The following is an 18,349-nucleotide window of genomic DNA, read 5'->3' as shown; positions in this document are numbered from 1 at the left end:
AGGGATGAAAAGTGCCTTTGGATAAATAGGTATGCAAAGTCGAGGGTACATTCAGATTGGCTATGGTTAAGTGGCAAAGAAAGCTTGAGAAGCCAAGTGGCCAATTCCTGCTCTTAATTAATATTTCAGCAAGCTTAAAGACAACATCTGGATTGATCTTTAATGAGTGGTGTTCAGAGGGGCTATTGCAAGTTTAAAGTAAGGATAATTCAAAAATTAAGCCTGACAGTCAGCATGTCCGCAGTTATTAATGAATCTAGAGAGGGCAAAAGGCAAGTAGAAAGAGTGCATGTGAATCAGGATGATATCATGACCACAATCTGGGGTCAAGAATCCTGGTCAAAGAAATGGGCAAGGAGACCAAGGGTGCAAAAGAAGAGCTTAATGTTTTAGACTTGGAATTCAAAGAGTTGGTGATGTAAGAGTTGAGGTTGAGACCCCTGCAGGACTGATCATTCATAATCAAAGAGAGATGTAGCTCAGATAGGATAGCAAAAATGTAGCAAGGTTAAGAACAGAAAGAAGAGATCAGGTAAAAGGAAAACGAAAGGAGAGAACGGTTTGGAGAAATGTTAGAATTCAAAATCTATTGAAGTTTGTATTCTTTGATATTTGAAAGGAAGGGAACTACAGATCAGGATACAATAGAATGAGATAGAATGAGTTAGTGCTGGTGCAGGAAAAAATCAAGAGCATGGATATGATAGCACATGGCATAACCTCAGACACTTTAAAACTCTGAAAGTATGATAAACATAAGTGGTTTGCAAATTTCTACGATATAGCTTGGAGAGCATTCTAACTAGCTGCATCACCCTCTGGTATTGGGAGGGGGGCTATTGCACAGGATTAAAAGAAGCTACAGAAAGTTGTAAAATTAGTCAGCTCCATAATGGGTAGTAGCTTCCATAGTATCCAAGACATTTTCAAGGAACAGTGCCTCAGAAAGGTGGTGTCCATTACTAAGGACCCCCATCACCCAGGACATGCCCCCTTCTCATTATTACCATCAGGAAGGAGGTACTGAAGCCTGAAGGCACACACTCAGCGATTCAGGAACAGCTTCTTCCCCTCTACCATCCGATGTCCGAATAGACATTGAACCCCTGAACACTACATCACTACTTTTTTAATTTCTATTTTTCCACTACTTATTTAATTTAAATAAATATACACACATATATATTAACATACACATATACTGTAATTCAGTTTCACATTCCTATTATGTATTGCATTGTACTGCAGCCTCAAAGTCAACAGATTTCATGACATATGCCAGAGAAGTGGCAAATGAAATACAATGTTGGAAAGTGTATGGTTATGCACTTTGGCAGAAGAAATAAACGGGCAGACTATTATTTAAATGGGGAGAGAATTCAAAGTTCTGAGATTCAGCGAGACTTGGGAGTCCTCATACAGGATACCCTTAAGGTTAACCTCCAGGCTGAGTCGGTGGTGAAGAAGGCGAATGCAATGCTGGTATTCATTTCTAGAGGAATAGAGTATAGGAGCAGGGATGTGATGTTGAGGCTCTATAAGGCGCTGGTGAGACCTCACTTGGAGTACTGTGGGCAGTTTTGGTCTCCTTATTTAAGAAAGAATGTGCTGACGTTGGAGAGGGTACAGAGAAGATTCACTAGAATGATTCCGGGAATGAAAGGGTTAACATATGAGGAACATTTGTCCGCTCTTGGACTGTACTCCTTGGAGTTTAAAAGAATGAGGGGAGACCTCATAGAAACATTTCGAATGTTAAAAGGCATGGACAGAGTGGACGTGGCAAAGTTGTTTCCCATGATGGGGGAGTCTAGTACGAGACAGCATGACTTAAGGATTGAAGGGCGCCCACTCAGAACAGAGATGCGAAGAAATTTTTTTAGCCAGAGGTTGGTGAATCTATGGAATTTGTTGCCATGGGTGGCAGTGGAGGCCAAGTCATTGGGTGTATTTAAGGCAGAGATTGATAGGTATCTGAGTAGCCAGGGCATCAAAGGTTATGGTGAGAAGGTGGGGGAGTGGGACTAAATGGGAGAATGGATCAGCTCATGATAAAATGGCGGAGCAGACTTGATGGGCCAAATGGCCAACTTCTGCTCCTTTGTCTTATGGTCTTATGATACTAAACCTGATTCTGATCCTGGCGTTTATTAAACTAGATTTGGAATAAAATATCTAATCTAATATATAGAAATTAATTAAAGTAAATTAACTTGGTGTGGGCACATGGCCAAGTGGTTAAGGCGTATGACTAGCAACCTGAAAGTCGTGAGTTCGAGCCCCAGCGAGGCAGCATGCGCAAGGCACTTAACCACACGGTGCTCTGCGATGACACTGGTGCCAAGCTGTATCGGCCCTTGCCCTTCCCTTGGACAACATCGGTGTCGTGGAGAGGGGAGACTTCCAGCATGGGCAACTGCTGGTCTTCCATACAACCTTGCCCAGACCTGCACCCTGGAGAGTGCAGACTTTCCAGGCGCAGATCCATGGTCTCGCAAGACTAACAGATGCGTTATAAAAATTAAAGTAAATTAAGTAAAGCTGTGGTATAAATGCAACCCAAAGGATCTTTGGTTGTGTTCGGCCCAGTTGCAGAGCCCACACAACAACATCTCCCTCACCAGCATATTCTCTTTAGAAGTTTAGATGAAGCAACAGGCTAATAGAAGACAGAAGACAAACATCCTCTGTACCACAAACAATGAATCTGGCCAAATCAGAATGCAAAACCTGCCAATGGTAAACACAAAAAACATACTAATCCTATATAACTATTTTTGACTATATGGCATTTGGATTGTACACATTAATACAAAAGCTCAGGATCCTTCATTTGATATAAAATTCATGAGTATTTAGAAAGATGATTCATAAGAGTAGAATTCAGTAGAGAAAGAATGATTTTGAGTAAATGGCAAACAACAGAAATTCTGCAGATGCTGGAAATCCAAACAACACACACAAAATGCTGGAGGAACTCAACAGGCCAGGCAGCATCTATAGAAAAACGTACAGTCAACGTTTCAGGCAGAGAACTGTCGACTGTCCTGCTGAAGGGTCTCGGGCCGAAAAGTCACCTCCACTTTTTACTGGCCCACAGTGTTCCTCCAGCATTTTGTGTCTGCTGCTTGAGTAAATGGCAATTGGCTAATAAATGAAACATGGATTTTTACAAGATTTTTGCACTGACACTACGTAATTACAACAAAATAGTTTACAATATAACAATTTAATTTAAAATGCAAGCAAAGCAATTGCATCTATGGCTGATTAAACTAATATTAGTGGACATCAAGCTTTTAAATGGGGCAGCACCCAGACTTCGAGCTCATACTAGGTGCAATGTTGTCCAGCACAGGTAGATGTGGTGCAGTTTCATTTAGCAGAATGCAGACAAATTATGGATAAATCATTAATGAAGAATATGCAGTGAATTTCACATTCCTGCATTTTCAAGAAAAAGACGGCATTGAAAGCCTTGAGAATTAAGATGTTAGAGGAAATAAGAGAACGAATAGATAAGATCAAATCACCAAATAATGGTTTTCATTAAAATGAGTATGTTGAAAACTCATTTAGAATTCGAAATCTTATAGGAGAGACTAACAGTACAAACATTGTAGCTTATTGCTTTAATCACAAAATTTGCTTTTAGGCTGTCAACAACTTTAAGGCGGAGAATGGCCAAGATCTTAGAAGTGTGGGCTTAATCTAGCTTCGGAGAAAAGTGGGAAGGTTTGCACCATCCACTTTTATTTTGCACCACTCCGTAACTACAGGGCAATTATTCTCAATGTTTGCAACACTGAGGTTGTCCTGACATCATGAACAAATATTCTGGACGAAATGTAACATTCCGTATTTGACCTCATTGTGCTTAAATAAAGGCAATAAAGAAGTCCCATGTCAACCGATGATCTTTGCACTCCCGTTAGCAACGTACGGACCGCGCCGAACTTTTCTCCTGAATATGACGACCATGCCGCAGCCTGGATCTTCGAGCTTGAGCCCTCTCAGTCGGTTGCTGGAGAGTTCACTCCCGGTAGGTGACCCCCCACTTCACACTTTAACACCCAGACAACTTGAAAGCAGTGAGCCCCGGGTTCGGAGCATTTTTGGAGAGGCGGGGGATGGAGTGGAATTCATAAATGTGCGAGGGTGAGGTGGCAATTACCCCCATCCTCCTAATTACGACTTTACACTGGCATACTTAACAGCTCTACTATGGCATACTAGGCAAATATTATTGGGCTTTACAATGACATACTAAACAAATATATTGTGGGTTGGAGGGCACGTGGTTCATGAGTTTTTTACCGGCTCGTTTCGGGCAGATAATCTGACTTTAATCACGTTATTTCATTAATGCAACAAAAATACAGACACGGTGACCATCACCTCAGAACTTTCAGCGCGCAATGGGACAGCCTGCTGCGTTGGAAAGTCCTCCTCCTGCCGCGGCGCACCCGCCGGGCTCTCGCTCGGAAACGGCCGGTGCACGGTGATCCGCCCCGCGCCGCCTTTCCTCGAGCCCATGGCCGGCGGCTGCAGGCGGCGCGCGGGGAGGCCGCCCACCGTTCCCAGCGTCCGGCTTTAATGCCGGCGTCTCAGCCGCTTCGCTGTGGCGTGCCCCGCCATCGAACTGCTGTCTATTTTCGTTTAAAGGTGAACTAGATTCTCTCTCCTAACGTCACCTATAAACAATGTGCTAAGCGGTTTCGTCTCTATGGCGACGCAGTCATATCGACAAGGCTTTGTGATTGATTTTAGGGGGAGCTCTGAATATCGGGAGGACGTGGTGAAGCTGATTGGGGTTGGAGAATGGACTGAGTGCTCTCAGGCGGGGGAGGCGGTAGAGATGCAACTGAGAAGATGAAGGTAGCGAGCGGGAAGGAGGAATGGAAGAATAAGCGGCCGATTGATGATTGTAGAGGCTTGTCGTCCACTGACGGAGACAGTCGACATGATTTCAATAAAATAAGGAAGAGCTTAAGGTTTTGTTGAGTTTTGAATGTGGTCCTGTTTCTGATGTCAATCCATTAGACTAAGGATTTGAAAAAAGTTTAAGAGATCTTGTGGGTACAAAACTTTTAAGGGATGGGACAATCATAGTATTTTGTAAAGAGGGCATGCAATGTGAGAAAACGTTGGGGTTAATAGACATGGGAGGAAGGAAAGTAACACTAAGAAATTATATTGAATGACATTGACTTTTGGAATAATCTCTGGAGTGCCTGTAGATGTATCGATGGACCAAGTTTAAAAATAATTTAATTGAGGGAAAAGTTATGGTTGCTAAACGTTTAAGGATTTTGTGGCGAAGTTAGAACTGATAGCTCATTGGTGTTGATTAAATTGATGGGAAAAAGTTATTGGATAGGGTTAATTTAGGTTACATGAGTTATATGGTTCGTCTATGTGCCACCCTCCTGAGATGTTTTCAATCCCTTCATGTAGCAGCTGTGTGAAAGGATAAAAAGCGGTGTTGTAGATGTGATGATTATGCCAATTGTGGAGAAGGTATTAGGCTAAATTGTAGCAATTGTGGAGGAAAACGCAGCTGTGCTTATACAGGATGTCATTTGTATAAGAAAACTGGAAGTGCAGTGTGCTCAGATGGAAATGGGCATATGATATATGGAGGCTCTGCAGAAAGTACCGAAAACAATGTCAGTGAGGCTTATTAATATCCAGAATACAGAAAGTTTAAAGACAGGTGTGTAACATGCATAATTGTGTAATAAAGGATGCTCTGAATGTTGATAAACTGAAGTTTGTTACTCTTATGGCAGGTGTGGTAAATTGTACAGCGCAAACTAAAAGCAGGTCAGAAAAAAATAAAATTATATTAAAAGTTGAAGTAAAACATTTAGAGATAAAAGAGTTAACTCTAGACATTATTAATGATGCCTTACAAGGAGGAGTAAATAATGTTCAGACTTCAAAGCAGAGTTGTTAATGTTTTTCCTAATCTCACAATGGAATGCTGTTAGCTAATAGTGAAGAGTTTAAGAAATTTATTGAAAGTTTACCAAATAAACTTGATGTTATATGTGTACAGTAAACCTGTTTGAAATCTTGTCTAAGTTTCAAGATACAAGGTTATGTTGATATAAGACGCGATCGGAAATGAGCAGTGGAGGAGGAGTGGCTATCTTTGTCAAAAATGGGATAGCACACAGAATTTTGGAGATTGGAGTTGTTTATGAGACAATTGTGGTTGAAATTTGGAGAATAATAGTAAAGTACAGATAATCAAATTTTATAACCCTTGTTAAAGGTTAATACCTGATGCATTGGAAGGTGTGTGTGGAAATGGGAAAAATAAGATTAAGAGGTGTGGGGATTTTAATGCTTAGTACTATGTGGAGTTGTAGTGACATAAATGTGAATGGGATGGTGGTGGAAGACTTCCTGGAAGAAAAGTGTTTGGTGTGCTTGCTTGAATGATGCTAAGAGTACAAGGATAAATCTATTTATCAACACAGTTTCTGCTATAGACCTTACACTAGTATCATAAGCTATAGCAAAGGTGTTGAACTAGGAATAGATGTGCATCAGAGAAACAGATCTCATATCCCCGGATGGTATTTTAAAAAGGCAAATTAGAATGTATATGATGATTTATGTGAAAATAGATTACCTGATCATTTGTTTTTGGAGGATATTGAGTTGAGTAATATCTTGTGTTCTGTACTCAACTCAGTACCTAAGGAATCAAATCATTGATTCAGATCATTGACAGATGATAAAAGGAGAGCTGTTTCCTGGTGGATGGATGAATGTAAAAGAACTGTGAAGGAACAGACTAAAGCTTTTAGGGAAGTTGGGCAGTGTTACTCCTGTTTATCTTTAATACAAAATAAAAGAGCTCAAGTTATAGTTAGAAGAGTAGTGATAAGGGCAAAGAAAATGAATTGGAGAATGTACTGTGATAACATTGGGCAAGAGATTCAGCTGGGGGAAGTTTGGAGCATAATACAGAAAATGGGAGGAGTTAGAAAACTGGTTACTTTACCAGTTTTGTATGGTGGGGAGAAGGTGGCAGTTACTGGCTCAGAAAAAGCAGAATTATTAGCAAAAACATATGTTAGTGTACATAGTTCAGCAAATTTAAGTAAAGAAGAAAGGTCTTAATATAAAATAGAGATGGTTTTGGAAAGCAGTCCTCGAGAAAAAAGAATGCTCCAGTTCCTTCTTGAACATTGAATTGACATTGTCTGATCTCAAAAGGGCTATTAATGGTGCTGGTCAGAAATTACCTGGGAAAGATCATAGTTGTTATATTTACAGTTATCAGATTTGAAACTTGTGTTGGTTTTGAAATTCTTTAATATAATATGGGTTGGAGGGTGACTTCCTGCCTCCTGGAAATGAGTGGTTGTTATTCCCTTTTTTTTGAAACTTGGTAATGATCAATCAGATCCTTTTGGTTATAGTGCAAACATGAGGAAATCTGCAGATGCTGGAATTTCAAGCAACACACATAAAAGTTGCTGGTGAACGCCGCAGGCCAGGCAGCATCTCTAGGAAGAGGTACAGTCGACGTTTTGGGCCAAGACCCTTCATTAGGACTAACTGAAAGAAAAGCTAGTAAGAGATTTGAGGGGGGGGGGAGATCCGAAGTGATAGGAGAAGACAGGAGGGGGGGCACGGAACCAAGAGCTGGGCAGTTGTTTGGCAAAACGGATATGAGAGGATCATGGGACAGGAGGCCTAGGGAGAAAGAATAGGGGAGGGGGGAAGCCCAGAGGATAGGCAAGGATGGTCAGTTATAGACCAATTTCACTAACTTCATTGGTGTGTAAGATAATGGAATGAATGGTTTTCTTATTTGTGGAAAGTGGTGGAAAATTAGCTGTATATCAATCTGGATTTTGTAAATGGAGAATGACCATGCACTTGGTGTTAACTCTGGAATCTGATTGGAACCTAAGTAAGGCCCAAGTTAATAAAGAATAAATGGTAGCAGTTTTCTTTGATGTAGGGAAAGCTTATGGTAAGTTATGGACACAAGGGTTGCTGCTTGAAATGGAAAAGATGGAAATAGGTGGTAGAATGTTCAACTGAATTCAAGATTTTTTATGAGATAGGAAGATGCAAGTTAGACTGGGAACAACATTTTCTAACGAATAGAGATAGAGAATGGGACTCCACAGGGAAGTGTGTGTAGACCACTGCTTTTTAATATTATGATTAATGATAATTAATTATTTTCTTAATTATTGGCTTAGACATTTCCAAGTCGCTATATGCTGCTGATGGTGTGGAAGAGAGGCAGGGATAAAAATTGTGTATTTAGGAAAATGCCTTGCCTTGCTCCCTTAACTCCTGGTGGAGTCGTTGGGGCACCGTCATGACAAGCTTTGCACCAGTCTGCTCCATCTGTCGCGGTTGTGTGCCAGAGCCTGGGTCACTGCAAATGTTTTCTCTGGCCATTCTTTAATGTTGTCCGTCCATCTTTTCCTCTGTCTACCTCTTCTTCTTTTCCCCTCCACAGTTCCTTGTAGAACGCTCTTTGCAAGGCCACTGGATCCTGTTACGTGGCCGTACCATCTCAGCTTTCTTTTCTTCACTATTGTGAGAAGGTCTTCATGGGGGGCAAAGTGGTGCTGGACGGTCTTGCGGACCTGCTTGTTTGTGATGTGGTCCAAGTATGAGATGCCCAAGCTGTTGCGATAGCATCTCATTTCCAATGCCTGTACCTTCCTCTGTAGCTCTGCTGTGAGAGTCCATGTCTCACATGCATACAGGAAGATGGAGAATACCAATGCACGCAGGAGTCTGATCTTGTACTTCATGGTGATGTTGCTGTCCCTCCATATTGTCTTGAGTTTGAATAGTACAGTCATTGTTTGTGCGGTTCTTGCCAGGACTTCTGGTCTTGATCCTTCATCACTGATGATTGCCCCCAGGTATTTAAACTGCTGCACGGTCTCAAGTTTCTGACCATGGACTGAGATGTCTGTTGCGATGGCACTGTTGGCATTTGCCATGAGCTTGGTTTTCTCGGCACTTATTTCCATTCCAAACTTTGTGGAGGCTCTGTCAAGATGGCTGACCAGGTTGGCCAGTTCGTCCTCTTTCCCTGCAAGTCCATCAATGTCGTCAGCAAATCTTAGGTTTGTGATGTTCCTCCGTCCGATGCTGACTGTGCCCACATGATCTTCAAGGGCAACACTCATGATTCGTTTCAGGAAGACGTTGAAGAGAGTGGGGGAGAGAAGGCAGCCCTGACGGATTCCTACAGAGGTATGGAACCACTCCCCGATGGTGCCCTGAGTGAGTACTACACTGGTTTCCTTGGCATAAAGCTGATGGATTGTATGAATCAGCTTCTTCCCCATGTTGAATTTCTTCATGGTGGCCCATAAGGCATCATGCCAGACTCTGTCAAACACCTTCTTGAAGTCTATGAAGATGTGGTAGAACTCCCTCTGGTGCTGAAGGTGTTTCTCACAGAGGGTGCGGAGGTTGAAAATCTGCTCAGTGGTGCTTCTGCCCTTACGGAAGCCTGCTTGTTCCTCGGCAATGATGTCTTCTGCCTGAGGTCTCAGTCTGTCCAAGATGATTCTGAGCATTACCTTGCTACATAGGAAAATGCAGGCAGTTATTAATGAAGTAGTGGAATGGGGATGTCAGTAACTGTCTGTCGCAAAGACTAAAGTTATTTTTCTGAAAAGAACATTACACCCACAATTGATCTCAATTTATAAGGTAAATCTCTTAAAGATGAGTCAGTGGTGAAGTTTCTAGATATGTGGATGGACACAAGACTAACATGGAAGGTTCATGTGAATAAAATTTTAGAGAAGTGTAATAAAGTCCTTGATGTGTTCAAGTGCTTAGTTGGGTGTGATTTGGGTGTAAGCAGGAGGTCACTTAAGTAAATAGATAGAACATAGAATAGTACAGCACGTTACAGGCCTTTCGGCCCACAATGTTGTGCCAACCCTCAAACCCTGCCTCCCATATAACCTCCCACCTTAAATTCCTCCATATACCTGTCTAGTAGTCTCTTAAACTTCACTATTGTATCTGCCTCCACCACTGACTCAGGCAGTGCATTCCACGCATCAACCACTCTCTGTGTTCCAAAGATTCAGGTTATTAAGAAAAGATCATCAGAGAAAGTATCAGTAGTCACATCTGAGATGGTCACCATCATTTTAGCCTTGAACGAGTTGAAGAAGTACAACTGATTATGTACTTCTGTGCTCTGATTTGTTCTTGATCTTGACATCTATTACTTCAAATTGACATCTACTTCAAATTGTAGGGTCAAAATCGTCAACTGTCCATTTCTCTGTATAGAAGCTGCTTGGGCCACTGAGTTCCTCCAGCACTTTTGTCTGTTGCTGCAGATTTTAAGCATCTGCTGTTTTCTGTCTGTCCAGCTTAGAGCACCAACCATCATAGCCTCCCTTCTGCAACAAAGGGAGGAACTATTTCGCCTGGAACGCAAAGATCTCCGTCCTATAACCATAAACATCCTTGTTGTTGTAAAGCAGGGGTCCGAACCTGGGATCCACAGATCCCTCGGTTAATGGTAGGGGTCCATGGCATAAGAAAGGTTGGGAACACCTATTGTAAAGTTTAATGGAGATTGGCAGACCAGCATAAGCTGTATTACTGCCACCAACTGAGTTGGAGTGTGGAGCAAAGTGGAATTATACCCACTAAACCCTCCATCACTAAAAAAAAACAAATAATATCAAAAAGTCTCGTACTTTTCAGAAAGTCAAATGCAAACTTGTATACATTGCGATGGCAGTGTTATTCTAACAAACTTTTCATACTAAACTCTATCTGTCCTAAAGATCTCAATTTAGCAACCTAGTATGTCCAATATATAAATGCATAAGTATAACTACTTTTATACCCATCTCTCATTGAGTTCCCAACATCTGAATTTTATATTTTCTTTTCCTCATCCCAACGTTATTACCTCAGGGATCAAATAGACTTTGTAATTATGGCTTTCACTTCCCCTTTATGCAACAGTACCACTACATTTATATTCTTAAGTTTGAGTGATTGCTGGGCTAGAATGTCTGCCACCTCATTTCCTTCAACCCCAACACAAGTGTGAACAAAATTGAAATATCTATACAGAAACCAAATTGTGTTACCATGTAGCAGGAGCTCACGTACACCAAACCACTGCAGGTTTAAATGTGAAAATTGCAGAAAATGCAACAAAGTAGGACAAATATAAAGAGCATTTTGGACAGAGTGTAGCGGTGTGCTACGCACAGCGCTAGAATAACCACACGGAGTCGGTGAGTTAGAGTTGCGATGAATGGGATTTATTCAAACTTCGCGGCCTGCTTTAAAGCCTTCCCGTTCCCGCCCTCTCTGGGGCGGGACTGCTGTGGGGAATGCATATTCCCAGACCCTTTCTGCGGGCGGGATTTTCCCCCTGCTGGTGAAGATAGCCTGGTGGCCTTTCTGGGGCCGGCCTTCTGCCTGCGCGCGCTGTTGTGAGCCGGATCATATGTACTAGAAAGTGGGTCGCCACATAACCCCCCCCCCCCCCCCAGAACCGGCGGTACCTCCCCCAATGTCCACAGTCTGGATCGGCCTCTGTTTGGGAGGTCTGCCTCTGCGTCACAGTGCCTGAGCCCGGACCGGCTGCGCCAAGTCCACATGGGCCGGTTTGAGTTGGTCCGCCGTGAAAACCTCCTCTCTCCCCCCAATGTCCAGCACAAACGTGGACCCGTTGTTCCTGATCACCTTAAACGGCCCCTCGTAGGGCCGCTGTAGCGGTGCCCAGTGTCCGCCCCGTCGTACAAAAAGAAACTTACAGTTCTGCAGGTCTTTGGGTACGCAGGTCGGGCTCTGTCCGTGCTGTGAAGTGGGTATGGGGGCCAGGTTACCGAGCCTCTCCCGTAGTCTGTCCAGGACTGCTGTGGGTTCTTCCTCTTGCCCCCTTGGGGCTGGTATGAACTCTCCTGGGACGACCAGGGGTGCGCCGTACACCAACTCGGCCAACGAGGTGTGCAGATCCTCTTTGGGTGCCGTGCGGATTCCGAGCAGGACCCAGGGAAGTTCGTCCACCCAGTTAGGCCCTTCCAGGCGGGCCATGAAGCCGACTTCAGGTGACGGTGGAAACGCTCCACTAGTCCGTTGGGCTGTGGGTGGTAGGCAGTTGTGTGGTGTAGCTGCGATCCTAAAAGGTTGGCCATAGCCGACCACAGGCTGGAGGTGATCTGGGTGCCCCTGTCGGTGGTAATGTGGGCCGGTACCCCGAAGTGGGCCACCCAGGTTGCGATCAGTGCTCGGGCGCAGGATTCGGAGGTGGTGTCGGTGAGCGGGACTGCTTCTGGCCATCTGGTGAACTGGTCTATCATAGTTAGGAGGTATCGCGCTCCTCGCGACACTGGCAGGGACCCCACAATATCCACATGAATGTGGTCGAACCTCCGGCGGGTGGGTTCGAACTGCTGCGGCGGAGCCTTGGTGTGCCGCTGCACCTTGGCCGCTTGGCACTGCATGCACGTTTTGGCCCATTCACTGACCTGTTTACGAAGTCCATGCCAAACGAACTTGTTGCCGACCAGCCAGACGGTTCTCCTGATGGAGGGGTGCGCTAAGTTGTGAATGGAGTTGAAAACCCGCCGGCGCCAGGCTGCCGGGACGATGGGGCGGGGTTGGCCAGTAGCTACGTCACATAGTAGGGTCCTCTCACCTGGGCCTACGGGGAGGTCTTGGAGCTGAAAACTGGAGACTGCAGTCCTATAACTGGGGATCTCAGCGTCTGCCTGCTGTGCCTCTGCCAGCGCTGCATAGTCCACCCCCTAGGACAGGGCCTGTATGGTAGGTCTGGATAGTGCGTCTGCCATGACGTTGTCCTTTCCAGAGACATGCCGGATGTCCGTCGTGTACTCGGAGATGTAGGACAGATGTTGCTGCTGGCGGGACGACCAGGGGTCGGACACCTTCATGAACGCAAAGGTAAGCGGTTTGTGGTCTGTGAACACGGTGAAGGGCCTACCTTCTAAGAAGTACCTGAAATGCCAGGCTGCCAGGTATAGTGCCAATAGCTCCCGGTCGAAAGCACTGTATTTGAGTTCAGGTGGTCGTAGGTGTTTGCTGAAGAATGCCAGGGGTTGCCAGCGACCCTCGATGAGTTGTTCCAGCACTCCACCGACTGCTGTGTTGGATGTGTCCACCGTGAGGGCAGTAGGAACGTCCATTCTGGGGTGCACTAGCATCGCGGCGTTTGCCAAGGCTTCTTTGGTTTTAACGAAAGTGGCTGCGGCCTCTTCGTCCCAGGTAATGTCCTTGCTCTTACCCGACATTAGAGTGAACAGGGGGCGCATGGTTCGGGCTGCTGAGGGGAGGAAACGGTGGTAGAAATTCACCATACCCACGAATTCCTGCAGGCCTTTTATTGTGTTGGGTCGGGGGAAGTTGCGGACCACGTCTACCTTGGCGGGCAGTGGGGTTGCCCCGTCTTTAGTAATCCTGTGGCCCAGGAAGTTGATGGTATCGAGTCCGAACTGGCATTTGGCTGGGTTGATTGTAAGGCCGAATTCGCTTAGGCGGGAGTAGAGCTGGCAGAGGTGGGACAGATGCTCCTGCTGACTACTGCTGGCTATGAGGATGTCGTCCAAATAGATGAATGCAAAGTCCAGGTCGCATCCCACCGCGTCCATTAGCCGCTGGAAAGTCTGTGCGGCATTCTTTAGACCAAATGGCATTCGGAGGAATTCGAAAAGTCCGAACGGGGTGATGAGTGCTGTTTTGGGGATGTCGTCCGGATGTACCGGGATTTGATGGTATCCCCGGACGAGGTCTACCTTGGAAAAGATCCTTGCGCCGTGTAGGTTTGCTGCGAAGTCTTGAATGTGCGGCACAGGGTAGCGGTCTGGCGTTGTAGCCTCGTTCAGTCTGCGGTAGTCACCGCATGGTCTCCAGCCCCCGTTGCCTTGGGCACCATGTGCAGGGGGGAGGCCCATGGGCTGTCGGACTGTCGTATGATCCCCAATTCCTCCATCTTCTTGAACTCCTCCTTCGCCAGTCGGAGCTTGTCCGGGGGAAGCCTTCGAGCACGGGCGTGGAGGGGTGGTCCCTGGGTCGGGATGTCGTGCTGTACTCCGTGTCTGGGCATGGTTGCCGTGAACTGCGGTGTCAGTACTGATGGGAAATCCGCCAGGACCCTGGTGAATTCATCGTTGGACAGTGTGATGGAGTCCAGGTGTGGGGCCGGCAACTTTGCTTCACCCAGGAAGAACGTTTGGAAAGTCTTGGTGTGGACTAGTCGCTTCCCTTGCAGGTCGACCAGCAGGCTGTGGGCTCGTAGAAAATTCACCCCTAGGAGTGGTTGGGCCACAGCGGCCAGTGTGAAGTCCCACGTGAACCAGCTGGAGCTGAACTGTAGCCGCACCGCGTGGGTGCCGTAGGTTCGTATTGTGCTGCCATTTGTGGCTCTCAGGGTGGGTCCCAGTTCTCTGTTGCGGGTGTTGTAACTCGTTGGAGGTAAGACGCTGATCTCCGCTCCAGTGTCGACCAAAAAGCGGCGTCCCGACTGCTTGTCCCAGACGTATAGGAGGCTGTCCTGATGGCCAGCAGCTGTAGCCATCAGCAGCGGCTGGCCCTGGCATTTCCCGGGAATTTGCAGGGTGGTCTGCAGCGGCGGGCCTCTGTGCCCCACCGCTGGTGGTAGAAGCACCATTGTTCGTTGGGCTCCTCACTCCCGTCGCCGGGTTTTGTAGGCTCTGCTGCCGGGCCTGGTCTGGTCTGCCGTTGGGCACGCGGCTTGGTGATCTGTGCGACAGACGCCCCTCTCTCTTTCCTAGCATTCCACAGCACATCTGCCCGGGCCACCACCTCCCGGGGGTTGCTGAAATCTGCATCGGACAGCAGCAGGCATATGTCCTCGGCAATTGCTCTAGGAAAGCCTGCTCAAACATGAGGCAGGTTTGTGTCCTTCCGCCAGGGCCAGCACCTCGTTAATTAATGCTGACGGCGGCCTGTCTCCCAAACCATCCAGGTGCATTAAGCGGTGTGCTCGTTCGCGCCGTGAGAGTCTGAAAGTCCTTATGAGCAGGGCTTTGAATGCTGTGTATTTGTCGTTCTCCGGGTCGACTGTATAAACTCCTCAACTTGTGCAGCAGTCTCTTGGTCGAGGGAGCTCAGCACGTAGTGGTAACGAGTGGACTCAGAGGTTATCTGCCGAATGTGGAATTGAGCTTCTGCTTGTTCGAACCACAGACGGGGTCTCAGCGTCCAAAAGCTTGGCAGTTTTAACGAGACTGCGTGAACAGATGCGGCGTCGGTCATCTCTGGTCCAAATATCGTTTGGGCTGTCGGGGTCACCAATTGTAGCGGTGTGCTACACACAGCGCTAGAATAACCACACGGAGTCGGTGAGTTAGAGTTGCGATGAAAGATTTATTCAAACTTCGTGGCCTGCTTTAAAGCCTTCCCGTTCCCGCCCTCCCTGGGGCGGGACTGCTGTGGGGAATGCATATTCCCAGACCCTTTCCGCGCGCGGGATTTTCCCCCTGCTGGTGAAGATGGCCTGGTGCCCTTTCTGGGGCCAGCCCTCTGCCTGCGCGCGCTGTTGTGAGCCGGTTCACGTGTGCTAGAAAGTGGGTCGCCACAAGAGCACTAATCTGCATGCTTTTGATTAAAAATCTGAGCCTTACGATTTACAATGTGAACACTAACAGACAAGTAATATGACTTACACCAGAAGTGAATGGCAAATTAATTAAAATGGAATTGGATATTGGCTCTGTTCTTTCAGTTATTCCACAAAATGAGTTTAAATGGTATCTCAAAGATACTGAACTGAAGCCTGCAGATATCCAACTAAGAAGGAATATGCAGGACAAATAGCTGAGACCAATTCAAAGTTCAAAGTAAATTTTGTTATTAAAGTACATATACAACCCAGAGATGTAGTTTTTTTTTCTGGGCATACTCATCAAATCTATAGAGTAGTAACTATAACAGGATCAATGAAAGATCAACCAGAGAGCAGGATATGACTGTGCAAATGAAAATACAGTAGATAGCAATAAATAATGAGAACATGAGATAATGAGGTAAAGAGTCCCTAAAGGGTAGTAACTGTTCTTGAACCTGGTGATATGAGTCCTGATGCTGTTGTACCTTCTACCTGATGGTAGCCGCGAGAAGAGCATTGTGGGGATCTCTGATGGATGCTATTTTCCTAGGACAGCATTTCATGTAGATATGCTCAATGGTTGGGAGGCCTTTACCCGTGATGTACTGTCCGAATATATTATCTTTGTAGGATTTTTCATTCAAAGGGCTCTTCAATTAAAGAGGTTTAATGTTTCACTCCTGAACAAGCAATCCTGGCGGGGGACTACAGAGATGATCTAAAGTGGGTACTTGGAAAGATTGTCAGAACTAGACCATTCTCCTACACAGTGGAGATTGCGTCTGATATCATCTGGAGACAACACATTAATCAGTTAAGGAGAGCAGAGTCAATTCTTAGAAAACAAAGCAAAGCAGCTGTCGGTGCCTCTTCCTGCAGTACCAAAGTCAACTCTTACAGCCACCACAGAGGAAGCCCCGGAATCTGAGATTGTTACATAGCCACAAGTCTCATCTACCAAGCAGAGTGACATCTTCTCCTTGTCAAGAAAGACATTATCCCACAGGAGTAAGAAATCTTCCACAGCAATTAAATCTTTAGGTTTGAGTGAGACAATTCAAAATTGACTATGCTGTGGATGCGTATTTAGTGGTCGTATTATATAGTATACTGTGTATATAAGATGACTAGAAAGCAATATGTTACATATTTGAGTTCAGGTGCATTCTGTATTGAGTTGGAGTTTATAGCTAAGCAGGGTATTGTGTATTTACTATTTCAGTAATATTGTAAATTTATTGTTTGATTAAGCATTCTTTGTTATTTACATATAATTCATTTTGAGGTATATGTAGAAGTGCATGAATGGCATGCGTCACCACAGCACCATGTCATAAGTCCACGCCTCACTAAAAATAGAGAAGTAGACACATTATTCCCAGTTCCATGTTTTTCTTTTGATTACTTTTATGTTTTGGAGTTAAAAAACATAAAAGTTAATACTGCTACTTTGTCTGACAATCTTTTCTTAATAGTCACCTGAAACTTTGAAACATAAACAGAAACACCTGAATGCCCTGTCACTGAAACTTCTGAGCCATCTGTGTAGATATGCAAGAAGCCATAATATCTGCCTTGCATATACAGTATTATTGAAATTCCTGTTCCACTGATGTAAAGAAAGGAGTACACTGGGATTGTGTTCCATATTAAACAACCCAAGGTTTTGTGCCCATTTATCTCCCATCTACCCAAAACTAGGACCTTATGAATGTGTTGTGAATATTGGATAACCAACTTTACGTTCTCTTACATTAACCCAATAAGCCATTGCTAACTGTACCCTGTGTAGATGTTAAGGTACTTCACCCATTTCTACCAGTAATTTCAATGTTTGAACTTGAAGGGGTTCCCAAACTCTTCTTTATGCCATAGACCCCTACTATTAATTGGGAACCCCTGATCTCGGGACTTTAAGATCACTGGTGAGGCTGACCCATAAGCATCACATCCATAAATCAAAGACAGATCTGATTAAAGCAATATACATTGGTTTAAGCGACCTCCAATTTGCACTCCAATTATACTCAACTACACACCTGAGCACATTAAGGGCTTTTTCACACTTCATGTGAATTATTATTCACATGCATCTTGTGTCCATCCACATAGCTAGAAACTTCACCACTGACTCTTCTTTAAGAGATTTACCACATAACTTGAAATCAATTGTGGGTGTAACGTTCCTCTTAGAAAAACCAATGTTGAAGAATACAACTCATGATGCTCTGAACACACCATCAGTGATGTAACCTGGGGTCATCGGGTGTTTTGAGACTTTCAGCATCAGACACCCTCACCCAGGCAACTCAACCATGGTTAATCAAACCATGACTTGTGTTCTGGTACCACGTGCTGTAGATCCCCATCCAGAGCTATCTTGAGCCTTTCTCTGCTGCCTCAGTAATGTTGCTGATGGCTCTCTGCCTCCTTGTACCAGTGATGCTCAATGCGCCAAGGGCTCTGTGAAGACTCCCCTGTGAAGCCCTGGCAACCCACTTCAATGGGTATGCACTTTGCTTTCCATCACTGCCTCCAACTGTTGCTGACTAGTTCCTCGTATCTGTCAAGCTTCCTTTCATGGCCCTCCTCCAGTTGCTTCTCCCACGGCACTGTTGGCTCCAGCAAAATAATGTGTTTTGCTGCCTCTGAGACCAGGAGCATGTCTGAGTCTTTGCGATAGAAATTTAAACCCCCGCTAACTTCGGC

At 45.2% G+C, this 18,349-nt stretch overlaps 2 protein-coding genes across 8 annotated transcripts in view; one reads left to right on the top strand and one right to left on the bottom strand.

Annotated features, from left to right (window-relative positions):
* Positions 1–18,349, bottom strand: part of fam228a (family with sequence similarity 228 member A) — a 35,085-nt gene that overhangs the window by 13,204 nt on the left and 3,532 nt on the right. For 3 of the 4 annotated variants that reach the window (XM_072251478.1, XM_072251480.1, XM_072251479.1), the window contains exon 1: positions 4,399–4,708. The exons of the other annotated variant lie outside the window; for it this stretch is intronic. In XM_072251478.1, coding sequence (XP_072107579.1) covers positions 4,399–4,536 — 138 coding nt within the window. In that variant the 5' untranslated portion in view covers positions 4,537–4,708. Of the gene's footprint in view, positions 1–4,398; positions 4,709–18,349 lie in introns of those variants that run through there. 4 annotated transcript variants of the gene reach the window in all.
* Positions 3,892–18,349, top strand: part of pfn4 (profilin family member 4) — a 71,974-nt gene continuing 57,516 nt past the window's right edge. For 3 of the 4 annotated variants that reach the window (XR_011885029.1, XM_072251484.1, XM_072251482.1), the window contains exon 1: positions 3,892–4,042. Coding sequence is in view for 3 of the 4 variants with exons in the window: in XM_072251484.1 (XP_072107585.1) it covers positions 3,914–4,042 (129 nt within the window). In the remaining variant the exon portion in view is untranslated. Of the gene's footprint in view, positions 4,043–4,453; positions 4,666–18,349 lie in introns of those variants that run through there. The other variant, XM_072251483.1, reaches the window with a different exon arrangement.

The sequence above is a fragment of the Mobula birostris genome, chromosome 2, assembly GCF_030028105.1.
Source record: "Mobula birostris isolate sMobBir1 chromosome 2, sMobBir1.hap1, whole genome shotgun sequence".
Taxonomy (NCBI): domain Eukaryota; kingdom Metazoa; phylum Chordata; class Chondrichthyes; order Myliobatiformes; family Myliobatidae; genus Mobula; species Mobula birostris.
Note: the sequence above shows the minus strand (reverse complement) of the source record. Positions and strands in the feature narration are given on the sequence as shown.